This window comes from Zingiber officinale, chromosome 7A (assembly GCF_018446385.1).
Source record: "Zingiber officinale cultivar Zhangliang chromosome 7A, Zo_v1.1, whole genome shotgun sequence".
Classification (NCBI taxonomy): Eukaryota; Viridiplantae; Streptophyta; class Magnoliopsida; order Zingiberales; family Zingiberaceae; genus Zingiber; species Zingiber officinale.
In genome coordinates, this window is record NC_055998.1 from 3342926 (window position 1) to 3369717 (window position 26792).

At 37.9% G+C, this 26792-nt stretch overlaps 5 protein-coding genes across 6 annotated transcripts; 2 read left to right on the forward strand and 3 right to left on the reverse strand.

The window, feature by feature from the left end:
- Positions 1–583: 583 nt before the first annotated feature.
- On the reverse strand, positions 584–2535 carry LOC122002053 (zinc finger MYM-type protein 1-like). The gene is made up of 3 exons (XM_042557086.1): positions 2274–2535; positions 1106–2058; positions 584–1027 (listed from the first exon to the last, which is right to left on the reverse strand). Exons 1-3 carry the CDS (start codon positions 2533–2535, stop codon positions 584–586), a joined length of 1659 nt encoding a protein of 552 aa, XP_042413020.1.
- Positions 2536–12066: 9531 nt separating this feature from the next.
- On the forward strand, positions 12067–13079 carry LOC122000776 (arabinogalactan protein 16-like). Its single transcript, XM_042555230.1, has 2 exons — positions 12067–12448; positions 12668–13079. The coding sequence occupies exons 1-2, from the start codon at positions 12328–12330 to the stop codon at positions 12772–12774; spliced, it is 228 nt and encodes a 75-aa protein (XP_042411164.1). The 5' UTR covers positions 12067–12327; the 3' UTR covers positions 12775–13079.
- On the reverse strand, positions 12923–19003 carry LOC122000774 (mitochondrial carrier protein MTM1-like). Its single transcript, XM_042555228.1, has 10 exons — positions 18657–19003; positions 17853–17894; positions 16424–16546; positions 16230–16289; positions 15066–15236; positions 14271–14370; positions 14014–14105; positions 13737–13883; positions 13538–13596; positions 12923–13382 (listed from the first exon to the last, which is right to left on the reverse strand). Exons 1-10 carry the CDS (start codon positions 18798–18800, stop codon positions 13250–13252), a joined length of 1071 nt encoding a protein of 356 aa, XP_042411162.1. The 5' UTR covers positions 18801–19003; the 3' UTR covers positions 12923–13249.
- Positions 19004–19367: 364 nt separating this feature from the next.
- On the forward strand, positions 19368–21882 carry LOC122000775 (plastid division protein PDV1-like). The gene is made up of 2 exons (XM_042555229.1): positions 19368–19802; positions 21107–21882. Exons 1-2 carry the CDS (start codon positions 19479–19481, stop codon positions 21629–21631), a joined length of 849 nt encoding a protein of 282 aa, XP_042411163.1. The 5' UTR covers positions 19368–19478; the 3' UTR covers positions 21632–21882.
- Positions 21883–24827: 2945 nt separating this feature from the next.
- On the reverse strand, positions 24828–26656 carry LOC122000773 (pathogenesis-related genes transcriptional activator PTI6-like). Of its 2 annotated transcripts, XM_042555226.1 has the most exons (3): positions 26556–26634; positions 26385–26445; positions 24828–26149 (listed from the first exon to the last, which is right to left on the reverse strand). In XM_042555226.1, exon 3 carries the CDS (start codon positions 26110–26112, stop codon positions 25036–25038), a length of 1077 nt encoding a protein of 358 aa, XP_042411160.1. In that variant the 5' UTR covers positions 26113–26149; positions 26385–26445; positions 26556–26634; the 3' UTR covers positions 24828–25035. The 2 variants fall into 2 exon arrangements, with proteins under 2 accessions (XP_042411160.1, XP_042411161.1); XM_042555227.1 differs by lacking the exon at positions 26385–26445 and having other exon boundaries at positions 26556–26656.
- Between the last annotated feature and the right edge of the window lie 136 nt (positions 26657–26792).

Below are 26792 nucleotides of genomic sequence, written 5' to 3' on the forward strand. Positions count from 1 at the left end.
AGTAGGCCGTCGTAATTCAATTTCTTGAGTAGTGAATGAGAAATTAATGTCAATGAAGGATTGGTCTGATATGATCGGATGAAAGTTTGACTCGTATACGAGTTCGATTCATGGATGAATGCTAACTGAGTACGTAGAACCATTGAAAGGTATGAAATTATAATTAATTTCGTTGATTAATTAAAAATTAATCATGGTGATATCAATTAATTGATTAATTAATTTATAATAGATTAAGTAAATAGTTAATTAATTAATCAATTAAATTAAATTAAATTAATTATAATGAAAAGGTTTAAGTGAAAAAGGTTTAAGGGAAAATATACATCCTATATCCAGTGGCGGATCCAGAGAAAAATTTAGAAGGGTGCTTAAAGAAAGACTAAAAAAATTTCTTACTATCAAATAAATATATTAAAAGATAACAGTACTAAATACAGATATAAAAATATGTGCATACCAATAAAGTAATTATTTTTTAATACTTGAACCACCAGCATCAGATCTAGACATACAAACAAGAGGAGGCAATTGGATCCTACGAGTGCTCATCTGTTGAAAATGCTGTAAAATTTGTTCATTTTCAATTGTAGCAAAAATGTCCTTCTCGATGTATACTACCAAACCTATTACGCAAATCAGTCTTGATAATTTTCATCGCAGAAAAAACTCTTTCAACAGAAGCAGTTGCAACTGGTAAAACTAATGCTAACTCGATCAAACGATATACCAATGGAAAAATTGTATTCTTCCCCGTTTCAACCATCTTTTTAGCAAGACTTCCCAAATCTTCAATCATAGAAAATTCACCTCGTACATTTTGAATGTAAGTCTCAAGTTGGTCCTCAAGTATTGCACGATCAATCAATAAAAAGTCCTCCGGATAAAGTTCAGCAAGGTGGAGTAGCTTACCAATATCAAATTGAGAAAAAGAGTCCTTTGGATCTAAGCAAGCAATGCAAGTAAGTACCTCCGTACTTGATTCTGAAAACCGATTACTCATCTCTTGAACCATCATATCAAGAACCTAATATTATAACAGTAAAAAATGAATAAAAAACATTATTAGAAAATTAAAATTCAAAAAAATATTTAAAAATAATACCTGATAAAAAATTTCAACACGATAGTGATGAAAATTAGTAATCATTTGTCCATTACGTCTGCTGCGACCACGAGTTCTCATATTTTCTTCCATATTCGGTACTGGAATCATGTGGTTACTACAAAATTTGTTGACGACGTCCAAAAAATTCTCCCATCCTTCCTCTCTCAATTTTTGTAATCGAACTTTCATTGTCTTGATCAAACTGACAGCCAGTACAATGTTTTGATCCTTTTGTTGTAAGGCAAGTGACAACTCATTTGTGATTCCGAATAAAGATTTCATCAAATGCATCACAAACACAAATTCATAATTCTCCATCTTATCAATTAAACTGGTGGCGATACCACTATTATCATCATTAGTACCATCATCATACACATTTTCAAGCACTTGTAAAACAGAAGTCCACGTAGACATCAAACGGATAATAGTCATGTAATGTGAACCCCAACGAGTATCCCCTGGTCGTTTTAAACTGATTTCCTGATTTTTTCCTTTGCCACTAACAATATCACCTTTCTCCAAACATTCTACAAGTCTATCATGTTCAAGTTGTCTAAACTTATCTTTTCTTTTGCATGAAGCACCAATAATATTCACAATCATAGTAACATATTGGAAGAAATCACTCACAATTCGATTGCTTTTAGCAACTGCAACAACAACTAGTTGAAGTTGGTGAGCAAAACAATGGACATATCTTGCAGATGAATTTTCCTTCAATATAAGAGCCTTCAATCCATTATACTCACCTCGCATATTTGAAGCTCCATCGTATCCTTGACCTCTCAATCTTGATAATGACAACTTATGTTTTGCAAACAATTCATCAATAGTCTTCTTTAAAGAAATAGCAGAAGTGTCAGACACATGTACAATAGCAAGAAATCTTTCAATAACACATCCATGTTTGTTCACATATCTTAAAACAACTCCCATTTGTTCTTTGACTGAAATATCTCGACACTCATAACCATAAGAGAAAATATATTGTCTTTTATATCATTAAGAATGACATTTGTGACTTCAGCAGCACAAGCCCGTGTTAAATCCTTTTGAACTGTTGAAGACTTCATTTGATTGTTTCCAGGGGCATTTTCATTCATGGTCTTGGCAACCTCATCATTTCTTTGGGTATACCACTCAATCAATTCAAGAAAGTTACCTTTATTTGAAGAATTCAATGACTCGTCATGTCCACGGAAAGGCAAACCTTGTTTCAAAAGAAAGCGTGTAACATCTAAAGTTGCTGTTAATCGAGTGCGATATGCAACCTCCATTTCACGCCCCTGTGCTTGTAGCAAATGTGACACACTTTGTCGTTGATTTTTAAAAGCCTCAAGTTGTGTTCTCGCATCATTGTGAGCACTAGCTACACCACCAACATGCGTATTAAATACTTCCATTGCTTTTCTCCAATTAGTCATCCCTGAATTAGTAAATGCCTCATCTCCAACTCGACATCCTCTATGAGAATTTTTAAAGAGATAACACCAAAAACAAAAAGCTGCATCTTTTGATATGCTGTACTCTAACCATGAAATTTTTTTAAACCAAGCAACTTGGAAACTTCTATGCTCTTTACCAAATTGTCTTTGGGGATAACTATGACCAAATGGTTGACAAGGTCCTCTAATCAAATATTCTCTTTGAATCTGATCTCTAATAGAAATATCAAATTCATTAATTGGTTTGCGTAGCCCTGGGTCACTAACAACATCATCCGGGTTGAATTCAACACGAGAATATTTTTTCTTACTATTTTCTTCCATAGAATTCTTAGAAGACTCAATACTTCGTTTTAAAAATTTCTCCATAACCTATGTCAATTTCTCAAAACTATTAATTTATGCAATCAACATAACAATTAATGTATTACCAAGTATAAATCATGAAATTAGAAATTAGATGAAATAAGGAACAAGATTCACCTAAAATTGAAGAGATTTTACTTGTTGTGGAGAATCACCAGCGGAGCACAATGGCAGCGGCGTCGATAGTGGCAGGTTGGCAGCGACGTCGACGGAATAGTCTAATCGTGAACAGTAGTGGCGTCACTGGCGTGAGGCGTCGACGAAGTGAAGAGACGATAAAGATGAGGGCAACGGTTTGAGGAGATTGGAGAGGGGGAAATAATGAGATCTCTTAATGCGATTAAGGTTTTTGGTTTAAAGAAGAAATTAGAAAAAATTAGTTTGGAAATAAAAGGGTTCGGCGGCTGATGAAAAAGAAAACGAAACTGTGCTGGGGCAGAAAAAAGATTTTTACTGTGGTAGAGAAAGATCGAAACAAGAAAAGGGAAAAAGGGGTTTTTAATGGCATTTTTGTGAAAAAGTCCAATGATTTTAAACAATTATAATTATGCCCTTAATTTTTTAATAATAATTATTTTTTTTTCTTCAGAAGCAAGGGGGTGCTTCCGCACCCCCTCGCGCCCCCCTGCCTCCGCCAGTGCCTATATTCTTTCATCTCTTGGAAGAAACTTTTCTTCTCTTGGGAGAAATCCTTCATCCCTATAAAATAAATCTCATTCCTTCCACTCAACTCATAAATTCTTAAATTATGAATTCTCCTCCTGGGTTCTCTTCTCTCTCTTCTCTCTTATGAGTTTCAATGCTTCGAAAGTTTAATAGAGCTCCAAATTTGAAGTACTCCTATTTCGAGACGCGAGTCATTGTATCTTAGGAGACGATTACCAATAAACCGTAAGCACATGAGCGGAGCAATATCGTCTTATGGGAAAACGGCCTAGCTTTCACCTCGACCATAATACTTTTATCTTTATGGATAAGTTTACCTAAAATGGTTGTGTCCGTATCCGAAGGTATAACTTGACAACCAACAAGATTAGGTCAGTAACGACGATACCTAAAAGAGTATGTCTCTTACCTGAAGGGGTATTTCGATAACCAAAAGGGAATGTCGAGAGTATAAATGGGACAAGGTCCACATTGTCATACCAAGCTTCACTGGTTAGAGTCATCGACTCATCATTAAGATGACTAATCGGGCCCAACTATTAGATCTCAACACCAAAGATCCATATACTCATATATAAAAATATCTAACAATCGTAAAATGATATTGGCAGTTATGACGACCATAGGTCCCACTCATACTGGAGAGAAATTGGAGAAATTCTCCTTAATCGTCTTCAAGCGATACCAGTAAAAGACACTATATTACTTGAATAAAATGTATCTTTTAAGGTTACTATCAAAAGATGTCCTATCGTATCTAAAAGTGAACCTCAAGTAATGTGAGGTTACTCGCAAGGAAGAATAAAATTTTCCTATGTGAGAACTATACCTTAAAAGGATAGACAATAAAATTATACCATGGGTATAATGTAACGATGATGGTCAAGGTTTGTGAGGGTCATTTAACTAAAGTCACAAAATTAAAGATAGTAAGTTTAAACTATCCAAAAAGAGGGATAATGAAAGTCTTTAGATAAAAGATCAAGCTCACTTAGTAAAAAGCTCTACTTGAGTCTAACTCAATAAGACCTAAGTGGAGGTTAAAATAGATGAGTTAGAAGGATTGCATTACATGTGTTGCAAGTGACTAAGGATTGAGTCAAGTGCCTTACGAAGAATAAATGCAATCATGGTCAGCACTCCAATCAAATGACTATAGCTATAGCTCGATAAGATTGGAAGACCAAGGGATGCATACTTCTCGAGTCGAATATCTTTCGAAAAGTAATACAATCTTAGTCAGCACTCCAATCAGACGACCGCAGCTTTGGCTCAATAAGATTAGAAGACCAAGGGATGTATTCTTCTTAAGTCAAGTAAATCTCGAAGAGTAATACAATCCTGGTCAGCACTCTAATCTAATCGGAGGCTTGATAAGATTGGAAGACTAAGGGATCTATACTTCTTGAATCAAATGTCTCTCGAAGAATAATACAATCCTGGTCAGCACTCCGATTAGACAATCGTCGCTTTGGCTTGATAAGATTGGAAGACTAAGTGATGCATACTCCTTGAGTCAAATGTCTCTCGAAGAATAATACAATCTTGGTCAGTACTGTAATTAGACGACCGTAGCTTTGGCTCGATAAGATTAGAAGACTAAAGGATGAATACTTCTTGAGTTAAGTGTCTCTTGAAGAGTAAATACAATATTGATCAGCACTCCGATCATATGACCACAAGTTTGGCTCGATGAGATTGAGCAAGGGATGCATACCGCTTGAGTCAATCTTGGTCAACACTTCAATTAAACAATTATAGCTCTAGCTTAGTGAAATTAGAAGACCAAGTGATGCATATTTTCTAGATTGAGCACTTTTTTGACAATAAGTGTAATCGTGATCATCATCCTGATTAGACAACCGCAGTTTTAACTTGGTGAAATCAGAAGATTGGAGTTATGAAGACTTGCTTTTAAGCAAGATTGAGGCCCTTGAAGTGTTTTATAAAACACTAGAAATATGGTTAGAAAAATCAACTAAGCAGATCATCCATGATGATTGAGAGAGAGAATGCAGGATATTGCTCAAGAATGTTTCTTAAGGAAGAGCAACATTCAATAATCGACTATATCACATTCACCTCAATTCAACAATAGTGGCTTAAACTTTGAGAAGATGATAAATCTATGTTGATAAGTTTTAAGGTTATCCTGAAAATTATGGGAGAAATTGTCCTCTCGATAAACCACAAGCCTCAATGAGATAGAAATGAAAAATCTCTATAAGATATTGAAAGGTCACGAATCTTCTAATGAAGCCTATAAATGTGGGGGTTAACCAATGTGTCAATATATGTGATATATTATGGTATCTATGAAATTATGAGAAAGACACTAGTGTAAAATGGTAAGTTTTAAAATGATTTAATATCATTAAAAGTAGTAGATCTCTAATGGTAAAATCTCCATTAAATATAGAGAATTGTGTGGATCCGCTAGAAATACTAAGAAATCAATTATACTGCATGTCTAAGGGAATGAGTCCAAAACTCAACATTTAAATCGAGTAGTGATAACTCAACTATGTTGACTGAAGATCCCAAGATCATAATTTAAAAGGGACAACTAAGTTATAATATTCAAGGCACGTAGGAGTAATTACTCCAACTCACTCCTAGAGACAAAAGGTGTCACATGTAAAATGAGTAAAGGATAAATAAAAGTTATTAATGATTCCTATATTATATCGTAAAAGATATAATAGGATATTGCAAGATACTCTTAATAGGAGATCACCTATATAAGTGTGAAGACGGGCCGCTTCAATGAAATACTTATGAATCCCAAGCTTTATCTATGGCCAAAACAGACACGATAGAGAACTGATAAAAGCCTAGGGAGCTATTGTGTGGATATGATTGTCTTAGTTTACACCAATGACTGAATAATTCAAGACATAGTTCATTGGGCAGTTAAGTAAATCCGATCGTATTCCACTATGAAAGGTTTAAAGCCACAAGCTACCTCTCCTAATGCAATAGTCTTTCGATGAAACTCTTGTTTGAGACTTGAAACTTATCCATAATTTTCATTCATGTGGGAATTGTTGGAAAATTGTGTAGGATTGTTGCGTGCTAGTGGGGGGTTGAATAGCGCTCGTTTTATAACAATCAAGTACAAACGCAACGGAATAATGAAAAGACAGAGACAAGAGAAAGCACGTCAAGATTTACTTGGTTCGGACCCTGTGACGACTCTTACTCTAAGGTCCGCACGTGAGAGTGCTTTCGATGGACAATCACTAATTAATCGAAGGTTATAACAAGATTTACAGTTGAAGTACAAGTAACTTTGAAATACAACAATACCGACGATTTGGAGAGTTGAATCCTTAGCACAATCATTGTCGGGGCAGCTTTCAAGCGTTGAGGAGGTATTTTCTGAGCAGCTCGAAGAAGCGGAACTTTGTTTGGAATGTTGTTGTTAAGCTCCTGGTTGAAGGCTGCTTTTATAGGCTGCTCCGGGCGCTTGGAACCACTTCGGGTGCTTGGACCACATGGTTCGGCCAATCGGCGCGCGCCACATCAGCTTGCAGATAATTTTTGGATTTCGGACACCCAAACCAATTTTTTCCAGCCCTTTATTTTCTGCAAAATAAAGTTAGTTCAGGCAAAAAATAATATATATAATATGAAATTTGACAGTTTCTGACTATCCGGTTCTGACTTTGAGTTTCGTCGAAATTCTAGGTCGAACCGACGCTCTGTTCCCTCTTCGGGAAACACATCCTCACCTACTCCTCTCGGGAGAAGCTACCTGTTGCCAAATAGGTCCTCCAGATCGACTGGACTTTTACTCAGCGCTCGAGGCTTCCGATCTTCATGCTGGGCGTCCGCTCCACGACCCTTCTAGACTTCCACCTGGTCCGCGACCACCAGGATTTTAACCTAGAGTCCCCGACTCTAGGATTTTGCTAGAAGCGCTCGACCCGTCAAAACTTTCTGCCTAGGGTTACCTTCCCCTAGGACCTAGCGTTACCGCCCTTAGGGTTTTCCACCTGCCTAACCGCAGCTAGGACTTTTCATCACCTAGGGTTACCACCCCCTAGGACCTAGGGTTACCATCCTCTAGAATTTTCCACCTGCCTAGAATCTACTAGAAATTTTGCCTAAAAAACACTTAGGACTTTTCATGCAAGCTCAATCAACCTTGTTAGATCATAAGACAGCTTAACTTTGGATCCTTTGACATAATCAAAACTCAGGTTCGATCATCTGGTGCTCCTTGCACCAATAAATTAGTTTTGGTGTCCAATAAGGATAACACGGCTATTTCTCAAGTAGACCGTCATAAATTAATTTTTCAAGTGAATAAGAAATTAATGTCAATGAAGGGTTGGTCTGATAACTCGCATATGAATGGGATTCATGGATGAACGTTAACTCGAGTATATGGAACCATTGAGGGGTATAAAATTATAACTAATTTTGTTGATTAATTGATTAAGAAATTAATCATTGTGATATTAATTAATTAGTTAATTAATATTTACAATAGATTAAATAAATAGTTAATTAAATTAATCAATTCAATTAAATTAATTATAATGAAAAGATTTAAATGAAAGGTTTAAGGAAAAAGATATATCCCATATCCTTTCACCTCTTGGAAGAAACTCTTCATCCCTATAAAATAAATCTCATTCCTTCCACTCAACTCACTAAATTTTTAAATTGTGAATTCTCCTCTTCGATTATATTCTTCCTCTCCTTTCTTAAGAGTTTCAAGGCTTTGAATGTTCGACAGGGCTCAAAATTTGGAGTATTCCTATTTCGAGATGCAAATCGTTGTATCTTGGGAGACGATTGCCAATAAACCGTAAGCACCTGGGTGGGGCAATATCGTCTTAAGAAATGAAGGCTTAGTCTTCACCTCGACCTTAATACTCTTATCTTTATGGATAAGTTTACCCAAAAGGATTGTGTCGGTATCCAAAGAGATAACTCGACAACTGACGAGATTAGGTCGATAACAACAATACCAAGAAGGATATGCCTCTTACATGAAGGGGTACTTCAATAACCAAAAGGAGATGTCGAGAGTATAAATGGGATAAGGTCTACATCGTCATACCGAGCTCCATCGGTTAGAGTCATCGACTTATTGTCGATATGACTAATTGAGCCCAACTGTTGGATCTCAACACAAAAGATCCATATACCCATATATAAAAATATCTAGCAGGCACCTTCGATAAGTCTAGAGCGCCTCCAAGCACTGATCCAAGGCACCTCCGTACAACTCTGAGATGCCTCAAACACTATTTATCCTAGGCTATTTTTGCATTTAACCCTATAAAAAAAAGTTAATCCATAAAATAAAATATACCTTACAAAACAAAGTTAGCACAATAATAAAATAATATTATAAATAGATCATGTTTTATCAAGATCAAGATCTAGTCATAATCTCAGTTTAAGCTTCTAAAATAGACCTAAACTGGACCAGTGCCTACAGTCCCAACGGAGGACTCGTCCTCACTAGATCACTCTCCTCCAGTAATTTATCTCACTTACCATTTATAGTCATTTAACTTTTTTTAATGCACCATGTCTTCCCGCCAGTTGTAAGGTTCGCAGATCCAACCGGACTTCGGCTAGCTGTCAGGTCTCGCAAATCTAGTTAAATTTTTTGTCAGATACCGGGTCACCCTTTGATCTATCTGGACTTCTTGTCAGTTATCAAGTTCTCAAACCTAACTCGATTTTAACCTGGTATCAAATTCTCTAGACTCTTCAATTTTTACACACTTGGTAATAAGGTTAGATAACATAACATCTAACTTTAATTCATTTGTTATTAATCAAAATCTAAGTTTGACCATTATACTAACTGCACCAACACCTCCATCATCCTCGTATGCACCGATGAGAGGACCAGATCCAATAACTATTAGTTATCTTTCTATTCATCAAGTATCATATATTCGTAAGAAAATACCTAGAAGACTATCTTTGAAAACCTCGTAATCATCTCTCTCATCTGATCGTATGTGTTATCGAATATTTCGATTCATGGGGATATTGGCGGCTGAGACCTAGGTCCAAATGATATTGGAGATTAAGGCATAATAAAGGACTTGCCATCTAATTTGAATCTAATTATATATATTTATGATACAATTAAAATACCATATAAGTAATACTTACAATAAATGAGTGATTATTAAATACTTGCAATAAATGAGTACCTAATCCCGTGGGCGTCCTAAAACAACTTGAGCATCTGTGAGCGGTTTGAAGCAAACTCCGAATCCAATTTGAAAATGTTTATCTATGGAAAATATTTTTAAATTTTTTAAAATCAGACTAATATTAATCAAGTAAAATATTTTGTCTAATCAATTTACAAGAAAGAAAGTCAAAGCGTGAAAAATTGATAGAAATAAAATTAAAGACCTACCGACAAGGTTATTTTCTTTTAAAAAAATGTATATCGTTAAAATGTTTTTTTATTCATCATCACTTTATATTGCACCAAATATTAAAAAAAGCTTTAAAATATTTATATTTTTATATAAAAAATTCTAATATTTTTTTAGTGTTTATTATAATGGGAAAGTATGATAAAAACATTCCTTTTCATCAATAGAAAATGTAAGCGTTTTTAAGCAAAAATGAATTAAAAAAACCATTTTCTTAAAAATATATTAACTATAAAATACTTTTTTTTATTTATGAAATAAGTCAAGACTCAGTTAATATTCCTAATTTTCATTGTTTGAGCAAGTATAGCACTTTTATTTGGGCCTAATAATCTTCTACCGACACCGTGGCCAATAATTGGCCCAATGATTTTTTAGGTCTCGCCATCCATAATTTTTGCCCGTTGTTTCTAGTAAGGGTTCGTTTTAGTAGTGAGTGTAAAATATTTGGATATTTAATCTTCTTCTTTGTATAAAATATCGTTGTGATAAAACAAAATATCTTTCATAATTTATAAATTTCTATCCTACATAAGACTAAGGGTGCAAACGAGCCGAGCAAACCCGTGCTCGGCTCGATTTATACTGGCTCAACTCAAGCTCACTCGAGTTTATAGAGTTGAGCTCGATATTTAATTATGGGCTTGAGCCCAAACTCAAATTTATTTTTTTTTAATAAATAAATATACTATATATTATAATATATATATATTATTACTAGCTCGTTGGCTTGACGAGCCATCAAACTAGGGATGTAAACGAGCCGAACAGTATTAAGCTCGAGTTTAGCTCGTTTAAGTTATATTCGGGCTTGAGCTCGGCTCAAACTTGAATCGAATTTTTATGATAAGGCTTGAGCTTAGCTCGTTTGGGAATTATCAAGCTCGCGAATAGTTCGAGCTCGGCTTGTTATTAGCTCGATTATCATAGTTAACAAGCAGAACTCGCTAAACAAGCTCGGGCTCATTTTCGGACTTGTTTTATAATTCATTTTTTTTTTTGCTCATTTTAAAGTTCGTTTTGAAGGTACGTTAAGCGAGCTCGAAAACTCATTTGAATAAATATTAAATAGACCTAGCGACTAAAATAATATAAACTCAACACATGTTCATGAGCCAAGCTCATTGTAAGCCGAGCTCGAGCCCTTTAAACGAGCTGAGCTCGAGCCAGAGCTCGTGAACCTTTAAACGAACATGTTTGCAAGCTCACGAGCCGAATATTCTTAAACTCAAGTTCGGCTCGATTAAACTGTCGAGCTCAAAATCAAGCGCAAGTTCGGCTCGATAAGATAAACGAACAAACTCCAACAAATTTTTTACCGGAACTCTAAATAGCTTACGGACCGTTTGGTTCATTTATATCTCTACATCGAGCCAGTAATAATTAAGCTTGAGCTCGACTCGATTTTTAATCAAAACAATTCGAGCTCGATCATTTTGAGTTTGATCAATTTCGAGTTCGAGTCAAGTTTTGATCAAATTACTCGTGAACGGTTCACGAATGCCTCATTTGCTCTCTTACATAAGACCGATAATATTGAAGGGTTTGTCTCCGGGACGATAGTGTTGCGATAGGATATCTAAATTATTATTCGGGTATTCACAATTCGATCCTCAATTATATCGTATTTGTAAAAATTATTCCTCCAAATAAAAAGTATAATTAAAAAATATTAAACTTTTGATTTAACTTAATCATGGATAAATTTTTTTATAAAACCGAATCAATCTGTCAGAAATAATACTAACTAATTTATTATTATTATTATTTAATAATACCCGAAGGATTTGAGATCATCGAGGTCTCCCCTGTTTCACCATCCTTGCATGAAATGAACGGACGTAAAGGAAATTAGTGGGGTCCGGTCCAGATAATAAATTCGTTAATTACGAGTCGAGCAACGGGCCGAATTCCAGGCTGGTGTGCGGGTCCAACCACGAGGGCGCGGCCGGCGTCCTCGTGGGTGGACCCTGCTGGTTGTTGTCTCAATTCGGCCGCGTAGACCAAGCGTTACGTTTAGTTCCGTTGCGCTGATTTATGTTACGACACTACATGAATCCCTTCTGGCACTGGCAGACGCTTTCTCATTCTCTATAAATCGCGATCAGCTGCTCTGCCTTCGCCCTCAAAACGCTCGCATCCCAAGCCGCATCGTTGCAGTAGAAGAGAAGGAGATTGCCTTCTGAGAGGTTTCTTGCTCGCTCCCCGCCCGACGCTTCTAGGATTCTGCGGATATCGCCAGGCCTCGGAGCGTTCGTCTAGCTAGGACTTGGCGTTCCGTGGACCGTCTTTGATTCGATCAAGAGTGAGAGTGATGGCTCGGGCCCTTTCTTTTGGTTTGATGGCGGTCATAGCGGCAGTCGCTTTCGGCCTGGCGCTAACGCCGGTCGTCCAGGCGGTTTCTCCCGCGCCGGCGCCGGCGCCGACCAGTGACGGTGAGTGCCGCTTTTCCCACTTCGGTATTTTTCTCACATGTTTGCCATCCGATTTCTTCGAATCACAAAGTTATTAATTCCCCTAGAACAAACAGATGATTATATCTCCTCGAGTCACCTTGTCGCGGACAATTCATAGATTTAGGCTTAAAATGATAGTGAAAGAATGACGCCCGAAGGATCGTTTAGTTTAATTTCTAACATTAAATGATTTTGCAGGAGTATCAGTCGACCAAGGGATTGCTTACCTTCTTATGCTGGTGGCGCTGGTGCTCACCTATCTCATCCACCCCTTGGACGCCTCCTCCCCGTACAAGCTCTTCTGAGGACGATCGACTCATGACTTTCAGTAGTAGAGAATGCTTTCGTTTTGCGTTTTTATTTGTGCCGTGCGTGTGTAGTGAGGTCTCATTTGGATTATTCTTTTGCTGCTCTTAATTCCTTTGTGTTGTAGGATTTTATTCCATTCATGTGTTTATTAGTTACCCATCCATCCTGCTTTTTTATCTCTCAGTTCTTCGTGATGTTACATGTCTCATTTGCCCGCCTATCAGTGTTTTGGTAGGGGATCACATTATATCTAATGTAAATTCATTGACTCGATTCAATATATGAATATTATTTAAATCAATGGATTCTTTTCTTTTTCATCTTGATTTTGAGGAGAATAAACGAACAGATGCTTTTCAAAAGCAAAGTGGCATCCGATGCTGGAGCATAGGAAAATGCATGGGCACCATATTAGAACCACTGTAGTTGCTGTGGGAATCGGGTACCCGCACCTTGAGATCGAGACGTGGTTTATGAATCAGCGTGCCCTCTGTGGAGAAAATACTTGACTACTTCGTAAAAGGAAATAACAATTCCAACAGAAGGCCCTGCACGAGCGACACGCGGCCCTACGCCTGTGAAAAACCCCTTTGCTCCTTCATTCCTGCAGCATGCTCGTGTTGAGGCGATGTGATTGAACATTTTATGGTTTTAAAACTTTGCTAAATGAAAGTTATCATAGCATCTAGTTAAATGTTTAAAGGATCGCCTTTGAAAAAAATGCATGCATATATAGATCGACTAAAATGACAAACAAACCTCCAAACTTGTAATAGCGTATTCCTTGTGGTTGTCATGAGCATTTTTTCTGGATCATTCTGAAACAGCATCAGAATTTCATGTTAGAGGGTGCAGGATCAAAGGTTCATAGGACAATCAGAGAAACTGCATCGGGTGTTTGCACATCCGAGAAGATGAGTTTCTGAAAACGCATTTTTATGATGGAAGAATGTCCTACCTCTATTTGCCTACGAGTCTTTGCAACATCCAGAGGGCATGTGGCAGTAGCGGCAAGACTGCCTGCAACATATCCAGCTAAAAAATTTGCCCCAAGAACATGGAATGCATTGCCATCCTCTACCATCCCAAGTAACCGTCTTCGAGTCTGCAAATATTAACATTCCAAAAGTACAATGTTAACATCATAACAATGTTAACGTCATCTCAGCAACAAACTATAGGTTGGTTTTGCTTCATATAAGATGATGAAAATGTTAACAAGAGCTATGTCTCACTGGCTCAAGGGTCGACCAGCAAATAGCAGAGAATGGAACATCACGGGCGAGCTGTGCTCCTGCACCCATCCACAGCACACGGTACCCTTGCACTGCAATGATCAATTAACAGGTCAAGTAATCAATTTTCAAAGAATAAAAAGTCTAGTATTTTGAATGCCAACCAAGAAAGAACTTGACCAGCTTAAAAGCTGTAGTTTGTTTCAGTGGAGGCACAAATAATCTTTGGAACTACCAGAGAGAGGCCAATAACATACTTTTCTCGAGGTAAGTATTGCTCCTGCCTGGTGAAAGAACACCGAGTAGAGTTGTCCACATTCCTGGTAACTTGCTACCAGTTTGAGATGATTTAAAGGCCTGTAGATCAGCATAGCAATTTTCTAGATTCTCAAACGACAGATCATCATGTCCGTGAAAAGAAAAGAATTAACTCTACACAGTTGCAAGTGGAAGAGAATCATTTACAACAGATGAGCACAAATTTGCTAGAAATTCTAGGACCAAACCAAGAACAACGGTTGATAGAAAATCTCTAACCAACATAGGATGATAGAAAATCACTTTAAATTGAAAAGCTATGCCAATACATTAGTCCCTAAACTGACTCACATAAAAGTATACAGAGATCATGAGTGCCTTCTGGAAAGATTGACATTAGCAAGAGCTTGGATAGCAAGAGTTCCACATACCGCATAAAGCAAAATGTATCATGTCATAATACCAAGGGAACCAACATGTTACCAGCAGAATTGACTGTCTTGCTAATCAGATCAAAATTTATTGCGTGGTAGACCATTGAATGCAATGCGTGCTTATATACTTGCACATATTGCATAAAAAGTTGGCAGCATAGATTAAAAAAAAATTGAAAGATTTTTTAAAATACTAAATAAATAAAAATAAATAAAAAAAGGACAGAGGTACCTAATAGAAAATCTGAACATGTTAAAAATGTTGTGCCACAAGTATAAAGAAAAGGCGATATTTGCAAGTCGAAGTTTCCAAGAAAAAGAAACTTTTCACCATATGCAGCATATTCAAAAGCAAGATACCTGCATACGTGTTCTTGCCAGCTCAATAGGAGAGCAAGCAAGGCATGCCAATGTTCGGGCAGCTGAGCCAGCAAGCAAAGGAACATACGGTGTTAGCTCAGGTTTATGTAGGGAAGTTATATTTTCCATCCAATTACGGAAGATGTCATAGCAAGGTAGATAGATTCCCACCTGTTAGCAAGACATTATGAATCGATAAAAAATCAAGCAACACAACTATAGATAACAATAAAACAAAACTCTTGTGAGTACACAATTGTTGCATCACAAAAGTTGTGCAAAAAATATATATATATATATATATATTTAGTCATAAAAGTGGGGGATATGCAAAGGTGATAAGTTAAGGAAATGAACAATAGAAGGTTATTTATTATACACCGCCACAAATCTTTTTGGCTATATTCTTTTGTTCCTTTAGTTAATTCTACGAAAGATGTTAGGTTATATTGCTAGTAATACCCCATGTTTTAAATAAATTAGAATAATGCCGACCAAATATGATACCAACTTTCAGGGCCTAACGCAATCCCCATGCTTTTTCTCATTTATACTTGGGTTGGCATTGAAAATGTTATTTAGAAAAGATATGTGCATGTTCCTCAAAAGAAGATTGCAACTTACCTGATAATGGGCTTAGAGTTGAGATACATAAGAAAGATTCACAAGTGAATGGAAACCAAAGTTGAGTAAACTGCATGAATACCAACAAATTCAAAATTGAATATCAAATGACGACACTCATGTTAATCTCTTCTAGAGGTGACACATAGCACATCTTGATCACTCTGATATTCGAGTAGGAAGACAATGATTTAATACATATTTTTTTTCCTATTTATCATTTTATATTTAGCACGATTGGGCCTACACTCCTTGGATAGCAGAAATTATACTGATATTTTGTAAAATCCCGAATATTTGTTTTTTGCAATAGGAATAATGGATAACACCAAAAATTTCAACCAATGAACAAAAACACTATTACACTTATACTTTGCTGTAATCATGACAAAACATTGCCGTTTATGAAGTTGCAGGACAGACATATTGTTGTTTTTCTGACTGACACTGACTAAAACTAACACACATCTGAAGCAAAAGATATTGTTGAACAGGACAAGCGAAGCCAAGAAGGGATTATGAACTATCATTGAAACTTACAGTTGGAACAGCCAACACAAGACTTGCATTAGTACCCCTCCACAATCTAGCATATCCTTCCTGCAAAAATTTTATCTCATGACTAGAAGTACATTGACAACTAATTGAAAATTAGTAAGTTACCAACAAAAAATAAAGAAGACATGGAAATCTTATAAAAAATAGTGCGAGTTGATCTTAGACACATTCCTCACCTGCTTAATCACCTTGTAGAACACGTCAAATGTTCCCCTGTACCTGGAACAATCGGGAGAACAACCTGAACCATATCTCCCACCATATATATAAGAAGGGTAGCAACAGATATCCGTGCAAACCTTCAAAGATCAAATTGCCACTAAATCAGAATTAATAATCCACATAAAGCACAGGAAATGAATGCAGCATGGTTTAAGCATCATTGTTTGACCCATTGAGCATTTTCAGAATAGCGAATTAATCAACAGAATATCTCCTGTTGGGATCGACTCTGAAAAATAAAAGTGGGTTTATATTGGATGCTCACCTGAACCCATCAACAAACACTGTGAGGGAGGGGCAAAAGTTTGTCGTCACACATAAAAAACAACTTTTCAGAAAAGATAGATATAGAATCAGAACACGAGGAGTATTCACATTGGTGTATGTTGCATAAGCTTGATTACAAAGCCATTAGAACCGACAAAACTGGATATTTATGCCTGGTTCCAGCTGAACTTAAAGTGAATTCAGACAAAATTTATCTTATCTACTTTATTCAAAAAGGCATTCAGGAGGATGCGTGTGTGCCAACTGCAGAGACCCAAAAACATCTATTATATCCAAAAATACCCTAGCAGAGAAATGTAAACTTACTTTCAAGGTTGAAATTCTTCAATTCATTTCTTGGATAACATATTTGATAGGGATCTGAAAACATAATGATTGGTTTTTTCTTCATTAGGCATTCAAAATTTGTGCCTTCACTTTCAACATCATAACAAATGCACTTAATGAAAATTCCAACAACTTCAAGAGTTATCTACTTTAACGACAAAAAGAAAGTATTGTATTGCTCTTGACTCTCCAAATAAAAACCAGGGATTCAAATGAACATTTGCATTCATAAACAAGAAATTCCCAAGTAAATGGCATCGCTAATCATCATTCCCTTGATTGAGCTTTGTGTAAGGCTGTATCTCTAGTCAAACAACTTACACCAAACGCATGAAAATTTAGTTGATGATGCAATACACTTTTGCTCCTTTTGATACAAGTGGCAGAGTACAAGTAGGCAAACCTTTGCCAAAAATTCAATAGAGACAAACTCCTTGCTTGCATCTATATGACAATTTCTCAGAACTTCTATAACTGCTTGCTTGATCTTCACCATAAGAAACTTAGTGCAACATGGCTCACTTCTCATAGATAAAATTTTAGTACAATAGATGCAAGTTGTAAAGAAGAACAATAGAGACAATGCTTATGGTTATTTTTCACTGGATAAAAAATATAGTGCAGTCCTTTATATTCAGTAAGTTAATATTTCACAGAATTTTCTCAGTGACTTGAGGATATTCGGATAAACTGGAAACAATGACAAAATACAAATACAAATGAAGAACACTATAAGCAAGGCACCTAGGTGTTGTGTCATAGTGTAACCTGATGGTATGGCACTCCAGCTGCTTGTGCTTGCAACCTTGTCTACACAAAAAGAAAGAAAAAAAGAAACAGAAACATCAGGGTTTGGAAAATTTATGATTAGATACACTAAAATTTTCATAAAACGGGTTTAGAAACAAGCATCTTAAAATACACCCATTTAGCATAATATTAGACCACAGGCAAGTTGGCAACATTTTCTTATGCATGAATATACACTATACAGGAAGAGAAGTTCTTTTTTTCAGAAAATTTCCGATGGTAGAACTGGAAATGAGACAAAATAAACAAGTCTAATCGGTAGCATTTGTGTTTAAAACAGCCATATCGGAAAACATTAGTTTTTGTTCAACAAAATGTACTACTACACTGCCCGAACTGAATTCTACAAACAATACGGATTTTACAACTCTTACTCTGTTAAATCTACTGTGGGAATCCATTGTTGACCAAGATGTTCTTTCATGAAAAAAAATTATGTTCGACAGATACACAATCCTTTATTATGAAAAAAAAAAAAAAATCGTATAGCAGAAACAGAACTCTTTCTTTCGCCATAGTACCATATGATTTAGGATCCACCAGTGATGCATCAAAAACCAAAACGGCAACAAAATCGGTGATTCATTTTCTTAACCTCGTATCTAACTCAGCGTAACCCAGACATAAACCTTATTTTCCGGAGCAAGGAAGCCCTAGAAAAAATACGAAGAGAATATAGATAGACATGGAAAGCCGGCCTTTGTTTTGAATTCAGGATTCGAAGGGAAAGAGGGGAATGCTCGAATGGATCAGCTATATCACCTTAGCGACGTCAAGGGGATTGACGATGATGGCAGAGACGACGGCGGCGCCGGCAGCGGAGAAGGCGCGCTCAGCGAAGCTCATGTCGGCGTCGGAGGAGGATAATCGGCGAAAAGGAGAAGTCGAGGAGGATGGCTCTGCCATCGTCTATGGAAGGAAGAGACATCGATCGACAGATGGCATGAGATTCTTTCCTTCTTCCCCATCCATCGCACTGGAATATGTAACCAACTCGGAATTGAACGGCGGTGAGTGAGGTAGGTCTGACTCGGTTTGCACCGGGAATGGACTTTGTATTTATCTCACTTGCGAGGCCGTGACGATGCTATTGCGGCTAACGACGATTCGAGAACACGGACGTGGAACGGTCCTGGGTAAAATTAAAAAGGAGTCGTCTTTTTTTTTCTTCCCCATTGCTCCCATTTCAATATTTTTTATTATTATTTTTGCAAACGTCGTGCGCTCATTGGTTGGTAGCTAGACGATTGTAACCAATAATATACCCTTGAATGACGTCAAAGCGGCCAAATCACCTGTCTCTGTTAAAACGGGAGACAGCGCTTTCTCAACAAATAATGGAGTCTCGTGGATTATCTGTAAACCATGGGATCAGACTCTGATGGTGTTTTCTGTTTTGTCAATACAGGCGATTAAATTTATTCGGTCTTCTTTTTAACGTGGTCTCATCACGTCATTTATTCACTACTATTTTTTTATCCATTTCCCTCGCTCTCCCTCTTCGAGTCGGCCACAAAGCGGTGGTTCGCTTTCGAGGACGGGGTTCGAACCCTAACCCAAGTGTTCTTCGCATTCTTGTTTTCCATGAGATGGGAGATGGAGATGGAGGAGGTGGAGGCAGTTCTTGAGCGGATCTCGGACCTCCATGACAAGATCAGCGACGCCATCCACACTATCTCGCGCGCTCACTTCCTCCGCTTGGTTAAGGACTCCCGCGGAGGAAGGGACCAGCCGCCGCTGGTAGCTAAAGAGGTTGATTGTGAGGGAGATGGGAAGGGCGGGTTTGTATACGTCAAGGATTTGGGGGTGGAAGTTGAGGACCAAGGCGCGGCGATGGAGGAGGCCAGGAGCCTCAACGCCATCCGCACTGCGCTGGAGAACCTCGAGGACCAGCTTGATTTCTTTCATGTCAGTTCTGCTACTTTCGGGTGTTGAATTTTCTTGTTTTCCCCTTTCTTCTTTGTCGTTTTAATTCGTATTCATGCTGGAACCGAAGGAGATGCATTTCAGTTTGTTTGCGATCGTAATATCGTTTTTATTAATTGATTGAAGTTTGATGCGTATAATTTGTCATTATATTCTCATTTATTTGGTAGATCCAAGAGAGTTTCGACAATATACTGCTCACAGTACGATTTCTCATTAGAGCAATTTGCAATTATAATTTTGAATGTCGAATTCAATAGTTGGCTGCCTATCGGATATTTGTTCGTTGTTTATTTTTAATTGATTCCATTTCAATTCTTTGTCTTTGCCTTATCGATTTTAATTTAACCCTCAAGTCATTTAGACTTTGCAATTCTTCGTAACCATTGAGGTTCCTCAATAATGAAGGTTCCTTTGGAACAATATCTGGAGTAAATTTCACTCATATTATGAATAAAGTAAAAGGGGGAAAAAAGAGAAAAAGTCAAGGAAATCACTTTAACGTTTGGATATTTGTTAATTATAGCTGTGCATTGAGCTATATGATTATAGCTAGCTGTAAAGTACACATTGCGTTATTAAATTAGATGATAAGCAGTTCCATTTCATGACTAACCTGTCATTTCTGGTATGTGCATAGCTTTTCAGAAGGTTATTGTAACTTGCTTTATTTCAAGATGTAAGTACTGTGATTTGTAGTACTAAGGAGTTTTCATTATATATGTCTCTCTTTTCTCGCCCCACCTTTTTGTATCTAAAACATCAAGGTTTTCATTATCCTTAATACCAAATTCTCTAATGACCATGCGGCCTCGCTCAAGGTTCTTAGTTAATCAATGTAATATCTCTTGAGTCAAAGTTAACCTTTGTTTTCAATGTTGTGATAAATCATCAGCTTTACCTCAGTTTTATTCTGATGATCATGAAGCTTCTTAGTTTTATATTCTGAGTATGTTGTGCGGGAGTATGTTGTGCAATAGTCACTCTCAAAAAAATTGGAATTCTCATTTCTCTTGTTCTTTGAGCCCATATTGATATTTGATACATTGTCATCATCAACTTGAAAATTGAATGGCTTTTCAATTTCTTTCCATTGTACAAAATAATTGGTTAATGTTTCTGTAATAAGTTACATAATTAAAGATATGACCCTCCTGTCAGTTATTGAAAAAAAACGTGCAGGATTTTTGGCCATTGGTGATTCTATCATTTTCACCTGATTTTATAGTCTTTCATAATGTACTACATATGCTGTGCTTTGGCTAACCTGGTGCACATTTATTCAGACTGTACAATCACAACAGCGTGCTGAACGAGTTGCTGCTATTGCACGATTAGAACAAAGCCGTGTCGTCCTTGCAAAGAGATTAGCTGATCATCGTGGAAAGAAGTATAAAGTCATTGAAGATGCTCTGGCATTTGTAGGTGATGTGCATGATATGGGTAATTTTGGCAGACCAGATTTCCTTTCTGAAAATGAAATTACAGGGAGCCAGTTAGGCAAGAATTTGGAAGGCAAGGAGGAGAAGCAGCCCAGCATGTTTGTGCAGGTGTTCTTATCGAGCTTTACTGCAGCTAAAAGATCAATCAGATTGGTGGGTTTTCAAGGCATGTTAGGGAATGCAGCTATATTTGCTGTCAGTATGCTTGCTTTTCTGCAACTCAATCGAGTTGCGTGTAATGGTGGAACAGCACGGACACAAGATCGGGCATTCTACAGGATGAGAAATGAAAGTGATTTTATGCTTTTGGATAAATCTTCCAAGGGGAACCGATTGAAGCAACTCGATGTTCTGTCCGCTAGGGGATAGGTAGAATAGGATTATCCTTGAATAATGTTTGTAAATCTTTTTTGAAGTAGTTAGGCAGTTTGGAGAGGCAATTATTTCGATTGAAGTTTTTGAAATTTTTTGCCTCTTGATACTTTTATTCATTCTTTTTTTTTTTCATTTTGATTTCCTTTTCCCTGCCCAATTTTTGGAGATGATCGTGATATTATGTTTGCACTTTTTAGAATCTGAATGATTGCGTGCCACCTTTATCTCATTGTACTTGTTTGTCAACTTCTCTTATTCAGTTCATATCACACGATCGAGAGAAAATTGGATTACTTGTTTTGGGTTGTGAAATGAATTACTGATTTAATGGTTGCATGACCATGAGTAAAAATTATAATGCCTACAATGTTACTCTCTTTTTTCAATTGTTCGATAAGTTCTCTCCTTTCTTAAATTGACAGAATACCACTAATATTTGTGAATATCTCAGGTTCCTCATGGGGCCGCCTTTGTTCCAGCCGTATTCAGAAATGGAATCAGCTTCCACTTAGCGAATCTCATTACCCAGATTATTCCCTTTTTTTATTGGAATTTAGTACTTCACAATAGCTGTTTCTTTGCAGTGATTGTTCAACTTATTAGAATGATATCCCCAACATGCTTTCAGGTAACCAACTTATATACATTATTGCTAAGAAGGTTGTGATTCTAACCTCATATGTTTTAGTGTGAGACAGGGTGAGACTGAGCTCACCCTTCAGCAAAATTATGTCAAGTCTACATGCCACTTTACCAAAAAGATAAGAAATAGATGGCAACCATTAGATTTCAATTGTGTCGAAGGGAAGAGTTCATTCGAGTTTAGTTGAACTAGCAAAGAGTAGCGGAACAAACACTTCGCTGTATCTCTTTTTTTTTCCAAATTAACTAGAATGGACAGCTAAGGGACAGTGTAGGTAGGAAGGAGAAGAGAACCACAAACTTAACAGAAAAACCCAAACGGAAGAAGGGGGCAATGAGGATCAAAAATAATAAACGGATAGGTTCATGGTCCTTTAAGTTTTTCCAACCACTTCCGTCTTCCATTGACATATTCTTCTTAATCATTAGTCTTAATTTTTAACAATGTTTATGCATAACTATCTCCATCTATTTATTTTTTATTCAGTCTCCTTGAATGTCAAAATGAGACATCATTAGTCTAATTCTGAATGGTTGGTGAAACAGAAACCTAGCAATCTTGCTAGATTTCCAATTTTCTTGATCCTGTTACATATCTGACAAAATGAAAAAATCTACGCGTGTTGCTTAAGAAAACAAAAAAAAAAACACATAGGAATAAATAATTATTCGCCAGTCCTCAAATTTAAAGATCGGGATCATAGTCTGAGCAATTCTACTTGGACAAAAAGTTCCAACTAAAACTAGTGATTCTTATTGCTGAAGCTTCCTGTGGAAAGCAAATCCTAATTAATCAGCAGAGTCAGAGGTTGTCCATGCCCCTTGTCCCTGTCCTCATCATTTAGCTGCATGCATTCAGCAATAATATTTACCTTGTGATGTCCACCTTCCTTCACCATCCATGGTTTCTTCTTTTGGGAACCAATGGACAGTCTTCATTTCCTCCAAAGTTTTCCAAATCACTTCTGTCCAAGCAACCACTGTATTGTAGATCAGCAGTTTATCAAACATCTTCTGTGCAGTTCAGATAGATCAAAAGAGAATTAATAATCACTAACCATTCATATAATACTAATTAATAATGCATAAAGTAGTGTGGCATGAAACAAAAAAAACTTATTTCAGAATTTGAGAATCACATGAATATTATATTTACGCTAACATTAATTGCTAGCACACGAACAGGTACTTGAAAATGAAGAGCACTAGGAGCTGTCTTTTACTAAGAAGACTGCTTCGCCATCATGAGTTTGAATTTGTTCTTCTTCCACAGCTTAGCCGTGGGGTAAGTGTCAATCTAGGAAGTGGCCCTCCAATGTGTCAAGGCAATGAAGTAGGTGCCAAGTATTATCAGAAAAAAGTCGATTGTTACCAGAAACTTCCAAGTCCAAGCACTAAAGGATCCACACACTGAGACTTAAGCATGCTTCTTCCTCCTCCAGTTGATGATGACTAACAGAAGTTGCTTGCTTCTGAACTAAATTTGACCTCGTGCTCTGGGCAATTGTTTTCTCTCGCGGGTTTAATTCCTCCACTTAAATTTAGTAGATCATAAAGGTGTCGTTAATACATGTGTCTGTTTTTTTTTTTAATGTTAACTCTGAGGAACTTATTTTATTATTCAAGACTCATTCAAGAGAAAAAAAGCAAACTTTTCATCCATTGACTCATGGTCATAAGATAATGATTGATGATTTGATTGCAGTCTAAATTAAGCTTAATTCCGTGAGCAACAAGGCCGGGTTTTTTCTAATGGAGAAAAAAACTAAATGAAGAGAAAATAAGGGAAATGGTTCCTAATTTATATCTGATGATTTGCCTCCTCGCTTCATTTTCTTCCAAAAGACATTAATAAATGTGGAATGAGGGACAGGGAAACTGTCTCCTAGTGTCTTTTCTTCCTCATGTGTTTGAGTGTTTCCATCTAAGGAAAGACAAAACAAATAAGACTGGATAGAGTAAAAACTCTTACACATTAGAGCCAAACTATCTGCATTGGGTTGGCTTGGCTTGGCTTGATCCAATCCTACTTGGTCTAGCTTTTTCTTCAGGTTTTGATTTTTCATATGCATGCATCAATTTGTTTCCTTGTGGAATGAATTTTCATAAATATCATAATATCATTCATCCTATTTTTTTTTAATTTATACTCCACGTTCAACAAAATTTATTATTAATTATTAAAGAGATGAGTTATCAAAATGTCTTGCCCGAAGTGTGTGTCGGGGAAGAAGTCCAAGTAAGAAAGTTTTCTAACTTCTTTGAAACGAAGAGAAAAATTAAAGTAATTTTATTTTAATCCCATTGGGAATTAAAATTGGATCAAAAATCTAATGAGAACACTGCAGAAGCCTATCAATTGGACAGTTGACCGAACATCATCTCATAACAAATCAAATCAGAAGCCACGTGTCGGACGATGAATCCAGCTGTCACGCGTGTACACGTGTTCGAAGCCGTTGGAGAGTACACCCGGAATGAACGACCACACTTGCTTTTAAAATTTTAATGAATATTTTAACAACTAAAATAAAAATAAAGATGTCAATAATCACGGAGCAAAATTGCATCTCATCGATTACTAGAAAGTTCTTTTTCGAGTTACCAACACCGGAAGAGATTTTAAAAAAGAAATATAAAAAAAGACGAAATTAGAAAAACAAAATAAATAAAAGGCAAGAAGATATTTTCGATCCAAAACAAGAGTGGTCGGCGAATCGGCGTCCGGCGGCGAAACTGCGACGAATGGTTCTGGTTCAGATGGCGGCGGGGAGGAGCTCGTTAGCGAAGAGGTCGCCGATGTCGGAGAAGAAATCGTCTACTCCGGCGGTGGTGCCGAGGTCGAGGTCGCCAGAGCCGAGTAGGAACTCGTCGCTCAAATCCTCGGCTACGAAGGAGATCGGCGTCGAGTCGTCGTCAAAGAAGCCGAGCGGAAAAGCCCCTTGTACGCCGAAGAGGTCGTCGAACATTGTTTCTCTGTCGTCCGGGAGCAGAAATCCGCCGGGCTCCGCAGGAGAGATTCCCGCGGCATCGCCAACGGTTGTCGTCGGTGGATCCTCCGCTTGCTTGGTGGTGGTGGTGGTGGAGGAGGAGGAGGAGGAGGAGGGAGAGGAAGGAGAAGAGTGGCGGAGGACGGAGGTCGGCGAGTAGAGGTTGCGAGCCTCGTCGGCGGCGGTGTCGCACTCGCATAAGACTGAGGAGAGGTTGTTCTCCGATAGGATCTTCTTCGCCGTCGGAAGGGTCTCGTAGGTGTTAGTATTAGCATCGCCCACCTCCGGTGGCCGCGCGAAGTTAGTAATAGCGTCGGCCCCACGGAGTCGGATGGCGGCGGAGTCGTACACCTTGGCTGCCTCCTCGGCGGTTTCATACGTGCCGAGCCACACCCGCACTCGCCTCCAAGGGTCTCGTATCTCCGCCGCGTACTTCCCCCACGCTCGCCGGCGGACGCCGCGGAACCTCGGCACGTTCCCGTCTCCGCTTCCGACCACCTTAGATCCGGCCTTTCTCTTCCTCGGGGCGGCGGCGACCTTCGAGGTCTTGACCCTTCCTGCCTCGCCTTCCGCCGGCGCCGAAGCGCCGGCCTGGAGGGCCTCCAGCCGGATCTCGTGCACGTGCCTGAGGACGCGGCGTCGGGGGTGGCCGCAGTAAACATCGTCGCTCGACGAGTCGGTGGCGTCGCAGTCGTCGAAGAAGACGCGCACCGTGCGCGGACGCGGCGCTGCGTCCGCAGGGCGACGCCTAGGCTTCCCGGCCACCACCTTGGCCGTCACCAGGACGTGCTCCGTCCGCTTCACCGGAATTAAAGACGCCGCCGCATCCACGTTCATGTCCATGCTCTGTTTTCTACTCTGTTCGCATCTATTCCCCTACCTGCATCCAACACACCAAAACCCACCATCTATTAAAAAATATATATTCAATCTCTTCAGCCTCAACAACAACAACAACAACAAATTTATCCCTCAAATTCCACACTCAAACGCTGATTTAAAAAAACAAAAAAAAAAAAAACAAAGAAAGGATACAGCAACAAGACTGAGAAAGATCCCAAAGAAAGTGATGAACACAAAGGGGAAAGAAAGAAGAATGAGTTCTAGTGTTCTACCTCCAAGAACCAAAGCCCTAAGACCTTGAATACGTTCCAGAGAAGGTCGAGCTTCCAGGTTCTAGAAATTAAATTAAACCTCAAGAAAAATCAAACACTGAATAGAAAAAGGCACAGAGAGAGAAGAGAAGAGAAGAGACAGAGGACAAAGTCGGAGGAGGCGGATAGTACCGGGACTTGCTGTTTTATAGGATCCCTGATCCATCCATCTCCAATTCCACAACCCAGCAGCAGCGCTCCAGTAATGCCTTTTCTCCTTACTTTTTATTGCCTCTTTTATAAAACCGCAATGCCATGTATTAATTAAATATATTTTATTCTTTTTCTTAACTATTGCCACTTTTTAAGAAAATTATTTATTCTTTTCTCCCCTACACGACCACGTGTTTAACAATAATGATTATAATA

Excerpts from the sequence above, each read along its gene's own strand:
- LOC122002053 (XM_042557086.1), bottom strand. The coding sequence starts at position 2,535 with ATGACTAATTGGAGAAAAGCAATGGAAGTATTTAATACGCATGTTGGT. Across the intron at positions 2,059-2,273 it reads ATTGAATTCTTCAAATAAAG|TCAAAGAACAAATGGGAGTT; the intron begins GTAACTTTCTTG and ends GAGATATTTCAG. Across the intron at positions 1,028-1,105 it reads GTGTTGAAATTTTTTATCAG|GTTCTTGATATGATGGTTCA; the intron begins GTATTATTTTTA and ends TTATAATATTAG.
- LOC122000776 (XM_042555230.1), top strand. The coding sequence starts at position 12,328 with ATGGCTCGGGCCCTTTCTTTTGGTTTGATGGCGGTCATAGCGGCAGTC. Across the intron at positions 12,449-12,667 it reads GCCGGCGCCGACCAGTGACG|GAGTATCAGTCGACCAAGGG; the intron begins GTGAGTGCCGCT and ends ATGATTTTGCAG.
- LOC122000774 (XM_042555228.1), bottom strand. The coding sequence starts at position 18,800 with ATGGCAGAGCCATCCTCCTCGACTTCTCCTTTTCGCCGATTATCCTCC. Across the intron at positions 15,237-16,229 it reads TTGTGTTGGCTGTTCCAACT|GTGGGAATCTATCTACCTTG; the intron begins GTAAGTTTCAAT and ends TCTTGCTAACAG. Across the intron at positions 13,884-14,013 it reads GCTGGTCGACCCTTGAGCCA|ACTCGAAGACGGTTACTTGG; the intron begins GTGAGACATAGC and ends TAATATTTGCAG.
- LOC122000775 (XM_042555229.1), top strand. The coding sequence starts at position 19,479 with ATGAGATGGGAGATGGAGATGGAGGAGGTGGAGGCAGTTCTTGAGCGG. Across the intron at positions 19,803-21,106 it reads ACCAGCTTGATTTCTTTCAT|ACTGTACAATCACAACAGCG; the intron begins GTCAGTTCTGCT and ends ACATTTATTCAG.
- LOC122000773 (XM_042555227.1), bottom strand. The coding sequence starts at position 26,112 with ATGGACATGAACGTGGATGCGGCGGCGTCTTTAATTCCGGTGAAGCGG.